General features: G+C 36.4%; 1 protein-coding gene across 1 annotated transcript in view; it reads left to right on the forward strand.

Annotated features, from left to right (window-relative positions):
* Positions 1-13,083: 13,083 nt before the first annotated feature.
* Positions 13,084-20,770, forward strand: part of FRK (fyn related Src family tyrosine kinase) — a 57,422-nt gene continuing 49,735 nt past the window's right edge. Inside the window, exon 1 of the mRNA XM_035323043.1 lies at positions 13,084-14,033. Within this exon, the coding sequence (XP_035178934.1) occupies positions 13,603-14,033 (431 nt within the window). The 5' untranslated portion in view covers positions 13,084-13,602. The remainder of the gene's footprint in view (positions 14,034-20,770) is intronic.

A 20,770-nucleotide genomic window follows, 5' to 3' on the forward strand; every position in this document is an offset into this window, starting at 1 on the left:
GAGGAGGAGGAGGAGGAGGAGGAGGAGGAGGAGGAGGAGGAGGAGGAAGGGGCACGGGCGGTGCTTCCTGCGGCGCGGGGCGGTGCGACCGCAGCACCCCCGCCCCTTCCCCGCCCTGTCCCCGCCCCGGCTCGGCTCAGCCCGGCTCGGTTCAGCTTAGCCCGGCTCGGCTCGGCTCGGCTCGGCCCGGCTGCCCTCGCCTGCATGGGGCCTGGCCTCGGGGCGGTCGCGCCCCTCGGCAGCCCCCGGCAGCAGGGACGGGTGCGGAAAGGCGTAGGCGGAGCCCTTGTCCCGGAGGCGTGTTTGGGCGCCCGAGTTTTAAAAATGCGTTTCCCGCCGAGACTCTGAGGGTTGGAAATAAACGTGGGAGCTCCTGCTGGGGTTGGTGGTAGCTGCAGCTGGCCAGAAGTGCCAGCAAAAGTCTTTTAGAGGGTGATCTGTTGAGCAGCAGGGTGCTTCAGCAGGAGTTAGGGCACGTTGGTCTGCGGCCAGGCAGCGCCGGGCCCTAAGGGCGCTGCTAGAAGGCAAACAGGAAAGCTGCTTCTTCACCGGCATCCCGGCAGGGCATAAGCAACACTAGCCAGTAAACACTCAGCTCTAAGAAAACAATAAAAAAAAAAAAAAGTAAACCTTTTTAATTGTTACCATCGTATTTCTTGGCAACTTTGGCAATCAAAAAGAAACAAACAAACAAAGCACTATAACAATGTAGTCTACCTCCAGGTAACATTGTTTTGATGGGTACCTTCTCAACAAATATCACTATTGCAATTTTGTATAGAAGGTGCTCTCTGTAAGGAATTACCGCATTTGGAGAAAATAAACAGATGAAAGTTGCATAAACTTAAGTCTGTTCTCTGTGGCTGAACTAGGATATGCTGCCTAGCTGAGGCCAAGGCTCCGGATGCTTAAATAGCTGGGCTTGAATTTTGTTCGCAGATCCTCATTCCTGTCTATAATTCTTTTCTCTCTTTCGACCAATAATGTCATCAAAATGCTGTTTTGAGTCACAAAAGAGGAAAAAGTATAGTTCAGGCTACTGCAAGAAAAAAAATTTTTATTTTATTTTATTTATTTTATTTTATTTATTTTATTTTATTTTCTGTATGGCTACAAATAGAATTTGTATTTGGAGTGAGAGAAATTTTAATGAAACATTTGCTTTGCAGGTTGGGTAGGCTGAGGTGCATAACCATAGCAAGAGGGCAGAGATTTGAAAATAGATGTCCAATATTATGTTTTGATCATATCAAATTATGATTTTTTTTTAATATATATATATATTTTGCAGGACAGCTCAATTATGGTAGTATTATTATTATTTATTTATTTTTTATTCCAAAGCAAAAGGCTTTTGGAAATGCATTCAAATAATTGAGTGAGAAACAATGTATTTATACACCAAAATTCAGTTTCCTATGCTCAGGTAGGAAATAGACTAGACAGGAAAATGGAAATTAGGAATAAAATTCACTAACAATAATAGTAGAGCAAGATGAACATTTTGAGTGTCGGAGAAGAAAGACAAGGATTGCATAATTTTACCTCAGACCTCATTATAAGAGCCTCTTTCAAAGGAACTCGGAATCTTTCACAAACATTAATATACTTTCTAATGCTGCTGTGTATGTGTATATATGTACTCCATGTATTACAAATACTCCATATATTATATATTTATATACCATTCAGTATATATACATAAAGACTCATACAAGTTTTAGATATGTTAAATATATATGCATATATACTCTAATACGTACATGCATATGCATTTACATGTATGTATGAATTCCTTAAATTAACAGGTGTGAAGGTGTGAAACCTGAGCATGTAGCAAGAGAGGTTCATCCAGTATCTTTCATACAACCCCGATTACAGCCATCAAGATCAGGCAGCACCTTGAGTACTCTGAGCACAAGGTAATTTTTCTTCAAAAAGCTGCTCACTTTGGGAAATACAGAGCAAATTCCTGCCCCACTGAAGTAAATGGTGACAAATTTCTATTGACTTCAGTATGTTCATGTATTCAGCCACAAGCATGTCACACTACCCTCACATTAACTCAAAGTTCGCCTGACATGAAAATTATAAGAATACAATCCATTATGAGAATTCTCCTATTCCAGAAGGATTTTTTTTTTTTTTTAGTCTCATGCAGCTTACAAAATTTTGTTTAGATCATAGCTTTCTAAATTTATAATGTAGCTTGCCATGCCTGTAAAACATTTTATATGAAAATTCACCTCCAAACCCTCTTAACACACAGTAGTACTGAGACAATTGGATAGGTAATCAATATCATATATTCATTGATCACTGTACTCACTATCAACTAAAAGCAATCACAAACATCCAGATTTTGTGAGTACTGCACAGTTATATTAGTAATGAGAAAGTATATTGGAATTTACAACACAAAAGCACTAATCAAATTTATTTTTAAGTGTCTTACTGTGAGGAACAGAACTCAAATGGAACAATTCAGCAAGTTAAATTTCAGATACTTGAAGCTGAAGATTAAATTAGAACGATGACAATAGAAAATATAGACAATTTTGGTGAAGATAATTGGTTTTCATTTCTGGGAAAAGAAAAGGAGAAATGAAAAAATGTTACTTTCATCTTCAGCATTCACAGCACCAACCTGATAACAGGAATCTTCCAGCATGGTTTACTTTTCTTCACAACCCCCAAGGTTTATTTATCTTTCTGTTTCCTGAAAAGCTTTGCTTTGTCTCACAATTTCTTCCTTTCAGATGAGTCTATTAAATGTCTTGACAGAACACACCAGCACCTTTCTCAGAACCAAAATGGAGCTGTCTTTAATTGAAATCCTCCCAAATAATTGAATCTTAATCTGTTAACAGTATCTTTTCGGATTACTTTTTCATCTCTGAAGTTTGATGGTACCATGGAATGTCCACATAAGCAAGGCTGAGCTTTGGGGCTACCAGGTCCTAACCCACACTTTAGGTTTCTCCATGGTTAATTTATTTTATTACAGTAATTACTTTTATATTCTAAATATGTAGTAATGATCCATTGGGAAAAGACACAGATTCAAGCCAAACAGTGGAGCATCCCATCCTGTCCCACCCAAGGAGACATAGCTGGTTGGCCTGCAGCTGAGTGCAGCCCAGGCTGGGGCTGGTGGGCCTGCATCAGTTGTGACGGGCAGGGACATGTGTGAGATATGACCTGATGTGCCCGGCCGGTACTTTTGAATGTGCAGAGGTCATTTTGGCTTTCATTGTGCCTTTTCCTGCTTTCAGTGCAGATGGGGCTCCCACCATTTTGTAGTTTCAGAGGGCAGGGGTACTAACATGCCCCAGAGTGTGAAAGGAACCAGGCCGACTCCAGTGGCATACATAGAGGCATGAGAACCATGCCAAAATTCCTAAAATTAAAGCTCACCTCATACAGTTTTAGGCCTGTGAGCAGACTCCGACATTTCATTTTCTTTGTCCGTAAGGGGGCAGCAGTACAATGCAATGGGACGTCCCTGTCATTAACTTTTAATGATCGTCACATGGGTCTCTTTTACTTTCCTCAAACTCAGGTTTTACTTTCCCAAGTCTGTGTAAGCAGTTTGTCATTTGTTTGTTTCTTTTTTTCCCCCTATGCATTTGCATCCATTTGTGTATTTATGTAATGGTTATAAAAGTTTAATTAAAACAAGGAAAGGACCTCTCATACTGTGGAAAGATTCACAATAGTGATACACAAAAGTAAAGAACAGTTTGAACAAATGAGGCACTTTTATTTTAGACAAGTAGCACATTCTTACACAAAAGTGAAGAACATTCCAGAATTGTGGCTGTAAGATAATACTTTTGGAGTAGAATAAGTCAAAACAAAGAAGTTTCCACTGGAGGAATAGTCCAAGAATATAGAGAAGTAGACCTCTGACTCTTTTTTAGAGTGATGCGTTAATAGACATAGATCTAACAATACTAATTCACTTCAAGGATGTTCTGGTTGTCTAGGAGAAAGAAAACTGTCTAAAATGCATTTGTTTTGAAAAAAAAAAAGTCATTAATTATTAGTATTTCTTTAATAGACCTTTAAATGCTTAGGAAAATGCTACCTTATTTCCAAGGCACCCCTTTGTGACACATGAGGTGCCTTGCCTCCAGACAGAGAAGCCCGGAGAATATACTTGACTAGTGATCAGGGCTTAAGATTTGATTGAATTATAGTGTTTTCAGAAACTTTACAGTTTATTGGATTGCTTAGTAGCTTTTTTATATGGCACAAAATATGGGCACTTTTACTTTTTCAGTGGAGTCAGGTACATACAGTCTCTGGCATCCTCCTTCAGGTGGGACATCTGATTACATCCAGCACCTCAGTACTACACTGGTTACATTCTCTGTCTTACTGGAAGCAAGACTGATACTTCTAAAGAAACAAGATTCCGAAAACTAAAACCATGGGTTTGTTAAAAGGTTAAGCAGACAGTATTCCACCAGGTGCTCAGAATCTTTCTGCGTACATTGGGGACCTTCAAAAGCCTGATTATTGTCCTTATCCCCCCTCTCAGATCTTGTAATCTAACTTAGACTGTTCCCACACAACATGAAAGCAGGAAATGAAAATCAATAATTTTTCAGGGAGATTAATAGCCAAGACTGATTGTAATACTTTTAGTGACTGTATTCTTAAAAATTCTGAGTAGTTGTCCAGAGATACTTAGAAAGATTTTTCTTTTTGAGCTGGATGGATGCTACATTTAGTCAAAAGAAATTGTTCTGAAAATATAGTTTTTGGCAACTATGCTTCCGAAGTAGATCTGTATTTACTTTATGGCAAGATGACTATGCAGCTGCTATATGTGGGACATTGTCCTATTTCTTCTATGTTTCGTTGCAACATACCATTTATTTTTTCCCCAGTTTTAAGCATAAAATTTGGAGTAGGACATCTAAGTTCTCTGTGCTCATTTCCCTTTCATTATGGTGTAGTCATGTGCAGATATCTTAATCTCTTATGGCTTCATTTTCTTCATGAGTGAAGAATTTTTAAGTTGTTCAAGTACATTACAGACATGTGGTTCAAGCCTGATACTTTTGCTAATGATTGCTTAAAAGAAAAATCTGATGCATTTCTCAGCCTGCAACAAAGGACAGAGTTATTGAACAGCCAGTGGGAAATGCCACAACTGTAAATTACAGATTTAAAGATAATAGAACTAGCAAAGACCTAAAGACAGTCATCTTCTTGCCTTGGGGCAGGATCAATCAGACTACAAACATCCCTAATAGTTGTCTAACTTCTTAAAAAGGAGCAAAGAGCCACTGAGGTAATTTCTTCCAGTGTTTAACAGTCCTTACACTCAGAACACCATGTGTTTTCTTTCCCATTCCATCCATGTAAAAATTAAGTCTCTCTTGCTCTATTGCACCTTTTTTTTTTTTTTTTTTTTGTTACATCTTGTCCTATTCCTAACAGATATGAGAACCATATAATTGTGCACCAACCTTTTCTCTACATAAAGACTGTTAGTATATGTTTTCCTACAGTCTCTTTTTGTCCAGTTCTTTGAGGCCTTTAAAAGCTAAGGAGTTCTGTATTTTTCTGAAAGTGGATGATATTTATCCATTATCAAATTGGTCTTTTTTTTTTTTTTTTTTTTTTTTTTTCTCCTCTGGAACACAAGATCAAAAACTAAACACATTGCTCCAGTTTAGTACTTACTAGAGCTGTAGTAATGAACACACAGTAATTTAACAGAGCAGTCTGTGTAAAATAATACACAAGTTAGTTAATTCATTACAACCATCATCACATTAAGTTTTTCAAGATCAAACTCTAATCTAGCACTGTGATGAGTAGGAAGGTCTTTTTTTCTTTCTTATTTATTTATTTATTTATTTTTAATTAATAAGTCATCTTTATTAAGCAGTGAATGATCTATTTAAGAAAGATTTTCTTCTGTATGTGTTCATTACTGGACACTGAGAGTGATGTTCATACTGGACACTGAGAGTGATGTTCCTTGGAGCTGTAATAACAAAATGCTAATAGTAATGCTTATAAATCTCAAATGTAAGAGCTTATTCTGAATATAAATTGAATCTGATATTTACTGTTCTGCTTCTGCCTGTAGAGGGTGTCTAGTAATGATCTGATAAAAGGATAAAAAGGTATGTTGGATGTTGATAAGAAGGCAAAATAAAAGATCTAGAAGAGTATATTTTAAAACTAAGTATACACTAAGTATCCAAAAGATTCCATTATATTGATGTGATTTTTAAATTATTTTTAGTCTGATCTTGTGTAAGTCTTTGTCATCTCACAGAAAATGAGGAAAAAATTATGTTCAGATTTACCTATGTTGTGTTGAGCCTCATGCTATTCTCAGAGAGAGGGGGAATTTAAAGCTCTGCAAACAAAGAGAGACAAATATGAATTTGGGAAGTTTTTTCCCAGAAGTTCAATTGTTTTGTCTACAGCAACAAACACCTGTAATGCAAGTGCTGAAAGTGAACATCACTAGGGATGCTTACTTCCTATCTCTTTTCCTTAAGCTTACAGAAACAATGTCTTCCATTTTGGGTAATGTCTTTTGCACAGCATCTTACTACACACCTGTCAAAGACAGAATACTGCGGCGAGAAAAAAGGTAGGAAAATATATAAAGAATATATAAGGAGAGAAGGAGAGAAGAATGCAGAAACAAAAGGAAAGAAGTAAGATTTTTTTGTTATTATTATTTTTCAAGTTTTATCATTATATTTGCAAAACTTTATATTTTGAGCAAACAGAAAACTGACACCAGACTGAGGCCTGTGAGGCCCAAACATAGTACAGAAATAACTTCACATACTATATCTTTACTTTTACTAAAAGACTATTATAAACATAAGTAAAAACCTGGTACAAATAATGATGATACAAGAAGTAAGAGTGAAAGATGAACTTTAACCAATGAGAATATTGTCACTGACTTCAGAATATGAAAAAACAACAACAACAAAAAAACAACAAAACGCACCAAGAAAATGAAATCAATTTTAAGGTTTTTTATACTGGATAAATGGAAGAAATAAATGTAGAAATGGATCTCCTAAATGTTGACATTCATGGACCTTAAGTTTGTACCTTTGCTTCTTAAGATGGGTAGTTAAGATAACCACTTTCAAATCAATCGTGCCTTTGGCCTATGACTATGGGGTTTAGGATTGTTTTCTAACAAATGCCCTGGCTGCTGCTTCCCTGGCTGCTTCGATTTGAAGTAAACCCCAGGATTATAACCTCCTCTTCTGCTTGCCCTTTCCTTTTTATATAAAAAGATATAGGTGCACATCCTGAAGTTTCTATGAGGCACTCTGACCTAGTGTGGAAGGTGGATGGATGGTGCACAGTGTTAATTCTGGCAAACCATAGGAAATTATTATAGACCCAGCCCTTTTCCTGGAGAGAGATTTTAGCCAGTGTGTGCACAATCCCAGTGTGTGCACTATCTACAGTAGTGTGGAAGGATAAGTACAGTTTATCTAGCAGGACTAATAAAAGTAAAATTAACAGCTAGTATTTTTCTTTTATGTTTACATTTAATATTTCAGTCATTTAAAGTAATGTACAAGTTGTGTTCCTTTATGTGGTATAAGAATATATTCTAATGGTAATTTTTATCTGATTGTAAGGCATTGCCTTTCTCACTTTCAGAAGTCAGGAGAGGCTGCTGATTTTATTTTTGGAAAAACAAACAAACAAACAAAAAAACCTTTCTCATTCACAGGTGAAATGATGTGTTCAGTACTTTAATACACTATTCCTTTCCATCCATCCCTCTTTGGACTTCTGTATTTCTCTTCATGCAGTTCCAGTTTCTGAAGATGAAGATGGTAAGTCATGCTCATAAGTCATCTGTGGCATAGCATACAGACATTAATAGAGTTATATCAGAAATTATCTAGACTCATGATAAAATCACCATAAATATATACACTTCTTTATTTAAAAACTGTCCATAACAGGATCAGTTTTGGAATAAATTTACTTTAAAGAATGATACAGACATATTCACTGATAGTTCTTTGTCACTCACTTACCATATTTTTTCCCACCCAGAGACAGATTTGAAAGCATTGTATTTTTCATGCCTTTGAAATCTACAATGTGGATTTATTCAGAAAGGCTGCTTCATAGAAATGAAATTAACTTAAATTTTTAACACTATAGACTGTATATCATTTAAAATAATGTAGGATAAAATGAAAAATAATGCCTCAGGTCTGGTCCCATTGAAGATAATGGCAACACTCGCACTACATTTAAGCAGAGTGAAATCTGATTGAACAAATAGAGAAAGTCTCCATTTTGTCACTCTTTGACAGAGTCTTATTCCTCTGTGTTCCTTGGTGTCAGATGTAGCCTGTTTTAGGCCACAATTCGACTAATAAATAAGCAGCCCTCATCACCAAAGCACTTGAAAATGTACTTTTAACAGTTTCTGGAGTAGAGATGGATTACTGCATCAGTCTTATGAAAACAAATATCCAGAGTTTTCTCATTAGAAATGCGAAAGATTTAAGGTTCAAAAATACAGACTCAAATATAACTCTATATCTTTGTAGATCTATGGTTTGAGATAATATAGAAAACCAGGAACATGATTAATCAATAAAAGTAAACAATTTTGTCAAGAGTAAGATTACACATGTGATTTATTTTCATTGAAAAGAATGGCAATTTGCAAATTACAGAAACAAAATGGATGTGCCGATTAAAATGATTATAAAAATGCTACCAAGTGGTGGTAATGTGTTCAATTCTATTGTGGAAATGGAAAAGAATGTTGCTAAAAAAGACAGCTGTAATAAAAAATCACTGTGCTTCATTTCTATTTGTTACTTTAAAAAAAAACAGCACTACTTTAAAATATTTAATCATTTAAACTATTTCCCAAGCATAGATTCAGAGCAGTATGCATTAGCTATTCATCTGATTTCTTTAAAGATCATGTTATTTGAATATTTTACCTTGCTGGAAAATTCAACTTGCTTTATCATAATGCATTAGAAAGTTTTTTTCTAAAAGACATACATTATGGCATTATGGCAAATATTTAGATTAATACATATTGATGTGACAGCATAACTAATGACTAGAAAAAGATTATAACATGTAGAAAGTGATGCTATGAACAGTTTCATACATTATGTAATTATGACTTTTGCATTTTATATCTTAATTCTTTGGTTTTCCATGTGGAGTTACTTCTGTTTACAAAATTTGAAACAATTGCAGAAAGAAATATGTGTTTCTGTTATTATCTTGTATTATTAATAGGACAAAAAGCTCTCTTTTTCAATTTCCTATTTGAACCTATTCATATTTCTTAACAAAACTGTTGGTTGATATTGTCTTGGAATATTCATTTTCCACAGGAGAGAGTACAGTTCTGACTGTAATTCTTCTCTGCATGGCATAGGGGAATTGTGTTAAACATCATGTATTATTGGTATCAAAGCCTGGTACTCAGTGATGTTCACTCCCTGTCTCTAAAATATGGAGCTGCATATTTATAAGTTTCAGGAGGGTTCTTTTTTTTTCTAAATCTGCAAGGTAATATGTATTCTACCAATGGCTCCTTACAGAGCACATACAATTCAATAAACATAGAAATATTTGTAATGAAAACTTATACAAAATAGTTTTTGAAACCATGGAATACAAATAAAAATTCTGTCAAAAGGAGACTTTTGATATATCATGGATTCAAGTCTGATCTGTACTTGTTTAATACAACTGTCTGATACCTTAATCCATGCAGAGCAGTACCTTGTTCCAAGAGCACTTCGATTAATGTGGTTCAGGTTAGGTTTGCACTAGGCTTACTAGAACATATCATATTAGCACATTATTTTTCTGTCCATTCAGGCGACTAAGAGAAATATATTTCACTACTGTGTTTAATCATGACTGTTTTGTAGAATAAACAAGGCCTAAAGAGTATTGACTTAAGTTAATTAGAATTTGATTTAATGGATTTGGAGGACTGCAAATGAATCTTTTATGCAAGGGTGAGACTCCTTGCAAGAGTCTCACTTATATGGGGCTTTGTAAGCAACATACAGAATATAAAGAGTAACTCCAGATATCTGTCATCCTCAAACTTACATCATTAGTGTGGACTTTTTTCTTTATAGAACAAGGAAATCTACTTTAACGTTGATAGGGAGTTATATAGTTTGATGGGGAAATGTACTGCTTGATTGAAGTTTATGTGATCCTGTCATACACAGATTGTAAACGATCCATCTTTGTTTTAAGATGTTGTATATTTCAAGAAATTACTTGTAATATTAATGATTTTTTATATTAATATGGGGACCAGAATTCTGGTATCCAGACTGTAAATGTTCCATCTCTGGTCATAATATACTCATCTTTCTCTGTAGTTATTGTTGGTTATAAGAATGAGGTGAGACTCTTGTGTCTTTCTCAAAGCATTTCTGCTAATAAAATTCATCAACATATCTCATTAAGTCTTTCACATTCACTTTACAGCCAGTAGTTTACTTATTTAGACAATTTTTGTCTTGACAGTCAGCTTCCAAAATAGATTAAGTAAATATACAGAGGACCAGTAATCAATACAGATCTGTTTGGCTTTCTTTTGCAAGGCAAAAGAAATAAATTATAAGCAGAAATAGGTGCTGTAAAGATTATTCTGTTAAACTATATGTAATACCAGTGCAAAAGACTTAGGCAATAGTTTATATTGAAAAGCTGCTGAATATACATGATTATCCTCTTGTTCCAAACCGTGAACATGAAAATTAGGATTATGGGATTTTTCAGATTTTATGTTTTTTCAGTAAAACCAGCAAGAACATTTTTATTATATATACATTTTTTTCTCACTTTAAAGACTTAAAGTCTTTAAAACATGAAGAGAGCTGCTTTATTTTCAGAAATGCAGAGAATCCTCAATAAAATCATGAGGGTGCGAACAAAGACATTTGTGCAGCCAGTGCTCCACCACAGCTCATCCCATATGTAGTGAGGCACAGCCCTGCCCCACACATCTCTGAGGCTGGGTCAGCAGTTCTCAGCAGCCTCATTATTCTCTCTCTCACGCTCTCTTTCTGGGGTTTTGATTCTGATTAATGAAACCTGTGGCGATTTTTAAGAGACTACCTGTTACATAAATAGGACTGATCCTGAAGAGCTGGTTGGGAAGAAAGTAATCTGATTTACAGTTAGTGATCTCTTCTTTCAGCAAAAATCTTCCTGGTCTTGTAAAGGGCCATACCTTGGGAGAGAACATTAATTTAATGCCACTGATTATTTGAGATAAGTTATATATATATAACATATATATATTTATGTATATATATATATATGGATATATATACACAAACATATATATATATACATGTATATTTATATGCAAATATTTATATGTATATATATATATACAAACATTTGTAGGTTTAAACACCATTCTTCTATGGCTATATATATTTATATAAGTGAACACAATGTGATTTGTATGCAGGTACTTGAGTGTAAAGACAGGTGTTGATCCTGAAAAGAGCAGTGCATGAGATTGTTTCTGTACATGTAGGTATCTCCATCGTCCAGAACATGCCAGAACCATGAAACATTACAGGAAAATCTGTCAAATGTGCCAATTGAATAAACAGAGATGATTTAATACATCTTTTCTGTTATTCCCTGGCCTTGCTGAATTTAAATAATTCTTGAAACAAGACTAATGAAGATAGTTTATTTTTCAACACAGGCCTTTCCTGTCTACCAGACTTAAGGAAGGTAAATATCTCTTGGATATGTGTGTTTTTATTGATGTGGGTAACGATTAATACTTGCTGTGGGGAAAAATCATCTCCTGTCATACTTCATAACTAAATATGATTTTCATAATCTGCAAAACTAATATGCCATTTTTTTTTTTTCCCATCAGTCCCAAAGAGTTCTCTACAGATTATTAGGTTTAATGATCAGTTAATGTGTATGGTCCTTTCTGCTTTATTCAGTTTTGTTTGCACCATTGTGGAAGAGGAGTTAGAAAGCAGTTCCTGATTCCTCTTCAATGGAGATGCACCTGATAAGCTTTCAGTGGAGACTTCTTTCAGTCATCCAGCAGTCCCCACTGCATCGCTCAGCTTCTGCCTGTGCCACTGGTCTCATCATTAAAAGGACAGGCTGAGAGACATAGTGAAAAAAAGTGGGTTTGGTTTAAGTTTATTATTATTAATAATATTATTATTATTATATTGTAAAGCAACAGAAATCAGGAACTCTAAATGGAGCTGATACACATGTGAATCATTTAGGAAGATATCATTTATTCCTGACCCCCCCCCCCCCCCCCCCCCCCCAAAAAAAAAATAATAACAAATGGGAGTCTGTTTCTTTATCACCCGGAAGTTTTGCACCCATGAGTGGGTTTTGTTTGACCTCTTATCTGTAACAGCTTGCCTGTTACTGAAATGCCACCATGTGGTACAGCCAGGCTATCTCCTGTGCTTCCTGCTCCTGCTCAGCATTACGTGTCCCTGAGGCTGGTGATTTCCAGCTGTTATAAAGCTGGGGCCTCACTGCTGGGATGTGGCAGACGGCTCCCCAGGCTGCTTTGCCACAGCAGCATCCAGACTCCTATGCTCTGTCTGCATACCAGTTTATGGGTGCTTTGGAAAAGCAAGCATACTGGCTAGATTAGCTTCCATTGGCTTGCTCTCTGGCTGGGAAAAAAAAAAAAAAAAAAAAAAAAAAAAAAGCCATTAATTTTATACTTTGGTGGTACAATTAACCAACCACCTAGAGCAATTCCTTGGCTAGAGACTTTATTTCCTTAAAATACAGAATAAGGACTGAAATATTTTATTTCTTCCTTATAAGAAGTGCTAAAAGCAGCTTAAAAAAAAAAAAAAAAAAAAAAAAAAAGTGGGTGTGTAATAGTACAGAAGCAGCAGGTGTGCTCCAGGTGAGGGCGTCTGCTGACTCTGGGCAGACAGAAGCTTCCCCTGTGAACAGAAACCAATGCAGACCAGGAAATAAAAAGAAATAATCAGGCTGTTCACGTCGGAGGCTGAGGAAACAGGCAGGTCAGCTCAGTTAATCATTGCCAAGATAAATTTTACCGAGGTTCACTGCTAATCATATGACAGTTAGAGATGAGAGAACCCCACCATGCGCAGTAAGAACTGAAAATACTCCCCCTGCTCCGGATTAGGTTTTATGATTTTATTTTATTTTATTTTTTTGTTGTTGGAGAGGAGGATTCACTCTCTCCTGCTGTACCAAGAGTTTAGCCCAGAGGCAGTTTGTGTGCTGCTTTCCTGTTCTGAGGAGGAAGTGAAAAATTCCCTCCACATCTGCTCTCACACTTGGATACTCAGGTTTCACTCTTGAATCAGGAGCCACCTGGAATGAACTCTCAGTGGGGCTCAGAGAAGAGCTTCCAGCTGTGCCAAGAGCTGTTTGATTTTGTACCAAAGGAGGAAGAAGGAAAGAAATCCTGCAAAGCGCTGAAATTCTGATGGGGCAAAAGTTGGTCTAAGGATATTGCAACTGGGAAAAGCAAAAGAAGAGACAAAGCAGAGCAAGGCACAGGGAAACAGGATGGGAAACATTTTATGGAAGTACTGCACCTGCTTGAAGCCCTATATCCCTTGCTTATTCTCAGTGAAGGAAGATGAAAAGGAAGACAAAATTGGCCAAACTTTTCCCAACCTTGCTGTGATATACAGTAACAACCAGACAAGAGAGGAAGCGAAAGAGAGTGAGAAAAAAAGCAAGCCTTTACCTCCGTTGCCTGGCCAGCATCTGGTGAACATTTGCAATTTTGTGGCACTCTTCAGCTATGAGGCTCGCACAGAGGAGGACTTGAGCTTTCAAGCTGGGGAAAAGCTTGAAGTGCTGGATGCATCCCACGAGGGCTGGTGGTATGCTAGGCTCCTCCTGCCACCAGGGTCAGTCTCTCCTGGCCGCAAGCTCCAGGGCTACGTCCCTGCCAACTACATAGCTGCTGACCAGAGCATCGAAGCTGAGCCGTGAGTAGTCACGAAACACGCGCCGTAGTCCCTTTTCTGTTGGTCTAAGTGGGTTTGGAGCAGGCAGTTACGGCATTGCTTCTCACTGAGTAGTAACCTGCAACAGTGAACTTCCAGTGGTCTTACCAGCAATACTGCTAGTCAGTGTGAGTGAGGAAAAGGTGAAAGAAAATCAGTTACAAAAGGTAGAGTGTTGAGGGTTCTGTAGTGGCTTAAATCATTTCCCTCTCTGATATATTCCGGTGATCTGCTGAAGAAGCATCTGGCAATATCAGGCTGGTTATCACTGTGATGATTTGTTATTGTTATTCATATAACAATTATGCTTTCCACATTGTAGGAAGGTATCACTCCCACCCCAAATAGCCTTCAGCTTAACCAGTTGCCGAGTTGTCAATTAGAGTCCAGGAAGCTACCTTTACACTTTCAAATCTTGTTATGGATGATGGGCGAGTCTCTAACAGATGAGATTTATTGTGGTTTTCTCTATTTTTTTTTTTCTCCTTTGTAAGCAAATCACTACTCAGTACAAATGTAACTAAAGTACTGCAAAAGGCAAAGGCATGGATATAGCAAAGGGACAGACTGAATTTCTTAGTTTCACAGAGTTTAACTATGCAGGTCATGTTCTTCTGCCCCTGTCTGATCTTGTTTACCATTCAGAACTAGAGCAGACATCACATGGAATCAGTTACTTGGATCCCTAGTGAGGATGATTAGGGTCTGTGTCAGGCCAGGATGCAGAGTTATTTTGTGTGCTTCAATCATAGGCAGCATCTGCTGAAATAACACTGACTGCTGTTCCTGAGGTGTGTCTTGGCAAAAATTATCAGTGTGGAAAGAGACAGCAGAAATGGTGTTAGTCTCTGAATTCATTTTGATTTTAGAGGAATGATATTGCAGCTTTGCAGTTAAATCTCATCTGGACCTGAAATATCTCCAATCTGATCTGCCCACTGTACTGCCCAGGGCTAAGAACACCGTCTCAGATATGGTTATGAGTCTTTTATCAGCCGTAAGATGTGTAACATAGGGCAACTATGAGATTCCTCTCTAACCTGAAGACCTTAATTTCCAGAATCTAACCAGCTGTTGCTATTTCTGTATTCAGGCAAACAACATTTTCAATGGTTGTGTTCAGAAGGATTCTTCTAATTGCAGAAATTAATCTGCAGGAAAGACATTTTCTGAACACAAGAGAAACAGTGGTAGACTCTAATTCAACTCATCTTGGCCTTTGCTCTCTTTCAAGAAGTAGTCTTATTACAAGTCATCTAAGATTGCTGCTCGCTATTAATACTTTGCAAGTAATTTGTCTCAGCTCGTATGCTTCCTCTTATCTTTCTATATATTCAGAATCAGTTATGTAGTTAGTGTAGTTAACTTTGATAAAGTGCGTTACAGCATAACCTGTTTTTTTTTTTTTTTTTTTTTTTCAAAAGTTTTGTTTGTTTGTTTTAAATTATTTTTATTTTCCTCAGATTTGTAGAACAGTGGACATGGAGAGCTTTTAGAACTCTCAGATGAAGTCATTCCTCCAAAATGTTTGACAAGTTCTTAATTTGATACCAAAAAACTTCTGCCATCTTTTCTCAAATTTCCTTCTAAGTCCACTGGCCTTAGTGACCTTCAATGAAAAGAGTACAAATCTGCTTCTTGTCAGGTCACACAGACACCCTGTTCTACAGTCATAAAAAACTCAGGTTGGAAAAGGCCTCAGAAGAACTTTTGAACCAGTTGCCCCAACTCAAGGCAAAAATAAAGTTTGACCAGTCTGTTTAGGACTATTTACAGTCAAGCTTTTCAATTTGATGGTGATGATTTTTCCTCTTGTATCTGGTTGGAATATTTCTTGCTACAATTTCCTCCAAGACTTCCATTTCACCCACCCTATACATTTCACACCTCTATTATCCTACTGAAACAATGAGAGCAGCAGTAATGACGGTGTTTTAAAGATATAACACTTGCTTTCACTAAAGTAAAAGAAGGAAGATGAAAAAGATATTATATTGTCTCTTTAATTAAAATTCAATGTTTTAATCACATTCTCTTCCTGATATTTAAATTTAACTTCTTTCATCTTTCCATTTTGATTTAGCTCTCTCCTTTGGTGTTGGACGATTGTTTATGGCCATAACGTACATATTTGTGGAAATTGGAAAAGTTTTTATTGTATCCTCCCATCTTTTTTACCAGTTTTTCATGTTTCCAGCACAGAACTGATAAAGAATGGAAGACTTGCAATCTGTGTTGCATATAAATCTACATTCTCTAGCATCATCTAGCTTCAGTATGTCTGCAGAGAGAATGGATGTTTTAGTTTATTTCTAGAAAGTATTTCCAACTTAGTAGATCGAGACAAACTGGCAAACCTATTCCAGGAAACAGATTTCATGATTATGCAAATGCCTGGGTCACTGCCTCATGCACGTATAGGAATTTGTGAAATTACTGATTTATTTTTTTTTTTTCTGTTTTTGAGTCTTGAATTTGTAAACTAGTATCTGTAAGAAAGCTAGGCAAAGACACCCATTGACAGACAATAACAAGCATTCATTTAGTGGTGTGTCTTCATCACCCCTAGAGCTCAAGAAGGGGAAGTCCTTAAAAGGCCTTTAGCATCTGAAACTGGCTTATAACAAAAGGTTCTTTAAAAAGCAACTATTATAATGCTTCCAAACTTCAATTCATCACAACAGTCTTAGTAAGACTTGGAAATAAAACAAACTGGTTATTCTTTAACAGCTGATTTCTGCATGGTTGTAAATAAACTTAAAAAAAAACATTGATTTTCAATGCATGCATGGATACCCCATAAATTCACTTAAATAAAAGGATATAAGGACATGAAATATTCTATAAATTTTGCAATATCTTAGAGAAGACAGGGCTACTATGGAAGTTTAGCCAATATATGCTTGAAAGCTGCATGCAAAACTGTTGCCTTTCGTTTGTTAATCATTTCAGTTTTGCCAGTAGCCATCAATATTATTAAAAAATATATATTATATATATTACATATTATATATATATAACCACTTCTAATAAACATTTTGACGTGGTCTGTATTGTAGAGGCCAGTTAGGGATTGGTAAATCCGTCTGGTTATGTATTGCCCATCCTGGCACGAGATAATGCTGGGTGATTATTTATTCCCAGCAAGTGCCACAGCAGACTGTTTTGTCTCTTTGCCAAAGTGTCTGTGGATTTTTTTTCAGGGAGAAAGGCTTTTTTTTTTTTTTTTAATTTTCCTTGGTAAGAAGAAAAATGAAATAAAATAAGACAGAAAAGTGCGGAACTTTACTGTCTTATCCTCATTTAAATAACCTTTTCTTCCTGGAGGTTTCTTGGACTCCATATAGTATAACAGGTAGTGTTGGTAAGATGGATTAAAAACTGAAAGGGAAGAAAGAAAATACAGTATCTCCAGCCTTGTAAAAAAAAAAAAAAAAAAAGTTTGATACTGCTTATAACAAAGAGAATTTTCATGTATTCTTGACTATCAGAATATTCAAGCAGAAGTGATAAAAATGAGATTTCCTTACTGTGTTGCTTCCCTCTCATTACTGATTTTTTTTTTTTTTTTCTAGCACCTGCAGTACTCCTTACACGGTCAGAAAAAAAAGGCAGATTCAGGCTATGCTGATGATAAATTAGCATCTATAAGAATGCTTAGCTCTTATCTTCTCTCTGTATCATAGATAGCAGGCAAAATGACAATCCAAACTGATTTTTCATTTTTAAGCAAGTTTGAGTGAGGTCACTTCTGGTGCATCCAATGATTTGGGAATGCTTTTTCTTTTTTCCTGGGTCTAGGCACGTAACATTTAGCACAAGAGAAGTGAAAAATGCAGCTGGAGGTACAGTCATATGACTTGCCTTGCATTTTTAGCAGAGCATGATCAGAAAGTACAATTTGACTAAAACCAAAATAGGAATAGATATATAAATTTCCTTGGCAAGGAGTGTGACCTTACATTCTCTGTGCTCGCTCTGTGCCTGCTATTCTGCGCTATAAACAGGAACCATAGTAACACATTCACCTGCCCTTATTTTATTATTGCCACTTGTTTTAACTAAACAAGAAAGCGACATAGTGCAAATTGTTATGAACAACAAATATGGCCCAGCTGGACAGTAAATTTTAATGAAGCAAAAATAATGATTAAAAAAGAAAACAAAACTGTTGGAGTTACATGAATTCTTTTCTAGAGGAAAGGTAGAGTGTACTTAGAGGGGGTTCTTGCCTGCCATCCTAATGGACTTGTTGTCTGTTTACTGAAAGTCAAGTTCATTTCATATGTTCCTTCTAACATTGTTGACACAGTAGTGCTGTGCTGAGGGAAGTAAATCCACACAAACTCCTAGCTGATTAGGACAAACAAGAACACTGCAATTACTTATAACTTTTACTAGTTTCAGAAACGTTCTTTATTTCAGAGAGGTTTCTGGGGTAGGTGTTTCCCAGCTGCTGGAAACCAAGCCCCAGACCTAATCAACAAAACCTCACCAGTCAATTCCGTAATGAGCTTTCTGTACAACTCTTTCAAAGCAGAAGTGACTTGCAGGTTATTTTTCTCAGTCTCCATAGTTCCTTTCTGTGGCCTGACTCAGCTTTAACTATTTCATGCATTGACTGAGTCTGAGTTACTATACACGAGTAAGAAATTGTTCACTGTGCTGACCTGTTTCAGACTGTCTGGACATTCAGGCTTTTGGGGTTCCTTTTGTTCATGTAGGTCATTTTGCAAAGTGGTATTTAGAGCCACAATGGCTAGCAGCTCTTTCAAAATGAAACCTTAAATTCTGCTGAATACCTCAGAAATCTGAATTTGATCCACTGGGGTTTCAGCGCTCTCCCACTCTCGTAATTCCTTTCTGTATTACAGCACAAACTCTTGAGGACACCACCAGAACCAGCAGTAACCATTGTACTGAAATGGGCTTTTAATAACTGTTCATTAGCTAGCATGGCTGGTTTATATTTCTCATGTTCCTGGAACCTGTTGCATTACATATGAAAGCTATTTTTTAACCAATTTTGGTAGAAAAGGATTCATTATTGCCAATATATATATTTATTGTAAATCACTGAAAAGGCTGTATATGAATTCATAACTGAAAGAGATAGATGACCTTTTTATATAGTTTATATATGTACTTGAATATACTTAATACATATGGACAGTTTATAAGCCTGATACTTTTAAGACCATGTAAAATAGCTGGGTGATACAGGGTGTGTGCTGAAAAGCCAGATCATGTGTTTGATCATATTTTTTCACCCTCTGTTCATGACTTCTGAAGTACCTAGCCAGACTTTGAATTGCCATGAGTGTTTTTGAATGCCTTTCTTGAATTTAAATTATTGAATGCTAAAACAAGACCCTCAATTTACTTAATTAACTTCATTAGTCTTGTCTCAACATTGCCATACTATCTTCAAGCACATCCCAAACATTTTCTTCAGCTCTGCTCATTTCTTAAATACACAGTGATAAAGTGAAAGAGATGGTTTACAGAACTATGCAAAATGTCAGACTTTATCAAGTGCCTGCAGTATTTACACGTCCATGTATAATCCACTGCTCAGAAAGGTGGAAGGAATTCTGGCATCACAGATGAGCAGTTTATGCAAACTTGTCTAGTTTAGGCCACTTGGCAATGTGGTTTTCTAGATATATAAAGTTATTTATTCAAACTCTGAGAAATGAAGAAATTATTTCCTTTCTCAACTTTATATGGAATCAGTGTGTGATTTATATATGGTAATTACTATGCAGTAGTTTCCATTACCATGTTGTGAAAGATTTGACAGTGAATGATGTCACAACTAGAAACAATATCTTTAAAGACTGCAAACATGGGCAGTTAGATTTTTTTTTTTTTTTTTTTTTTTAATGGCATCATGAAATAAAAATGGCCTTTATGGCACATCTTTGAAAAACAAAGACAACATTCTGGTCAGAATACCTTAATGGTCCTGTCTGATGTTTTTTTCTTCAGACTCAATAGAAATTAGAGTTGTGTGTGTTAACCTAAATTAGTTGTTTGTGAGCAAAAACATTGGCCAGGCATTGTGCAATAGTTACTATTTCTGCAATAGCTGTCTTTGACGGCTCTTTGCATAGCACAATACAGACCTGTGCACAGCTCAGTCATCTCTGAACAGGTTTAGAAGAGAAGAATAGTAACCAGCAGCTCAGCCAGGCTAAGAAGTCCTAAAGCTGTGCTGGATTTAAACAAACTAGGTCAGGTCTTCTGTGAAGAATTATTTTGTAACAAGTGAAAAGCACTGTTGGTTATAGAAGACTTTGAGGCTTTTTCTTGTGTGTGTAGGATCACTGTAATGAAAAGGTAAGTCACAAAACATACAAAATACCCAATGAGGTCAAACCAATGGCCCTTCTAGCCTAGTTATTGTGTTTCAAAAAGGATTTTATGAAAAGTGCACAGGCCTGTCCACTTTCTGTGATCTGTTCCCTTTGTACTTCACCAGAGACTGGAACTGTTGTATAAGCAATGTTAGAGGGTACATCACTGCCATGTCTAATTACAGACCTATTGTCAAGTCTATTTAGCAAAAGCATAGATGTTGACACTGCACAATTCTTTATTTCTGTTTAGAGACAAAGACTAAGCTATATATATATTAAAAAAAAAAAAAAAAAAAAAAAGAAAAGTAAAGAAGCAAAACCCCCAAACCAACCAACCAACCAAAAAAAAAAAAAACC

Source organism: Oxyura jamaicensis, chromosome 3 (assembly GCF_011077185.1).
Source record: "Oxyura jamaicensis isolate SHBP4307 breed ruddy duck chromosome 3, BPBGC_Ojam_1.0, whole genome shotgun sequence".
Classification (NCBI taxonomy): domain Eukaryota; kingdom Metazoa; phylum Chordata; class Aves; order Anseriformes; family Anatidae; genus Oxyura; species Oxyura jamaicensis.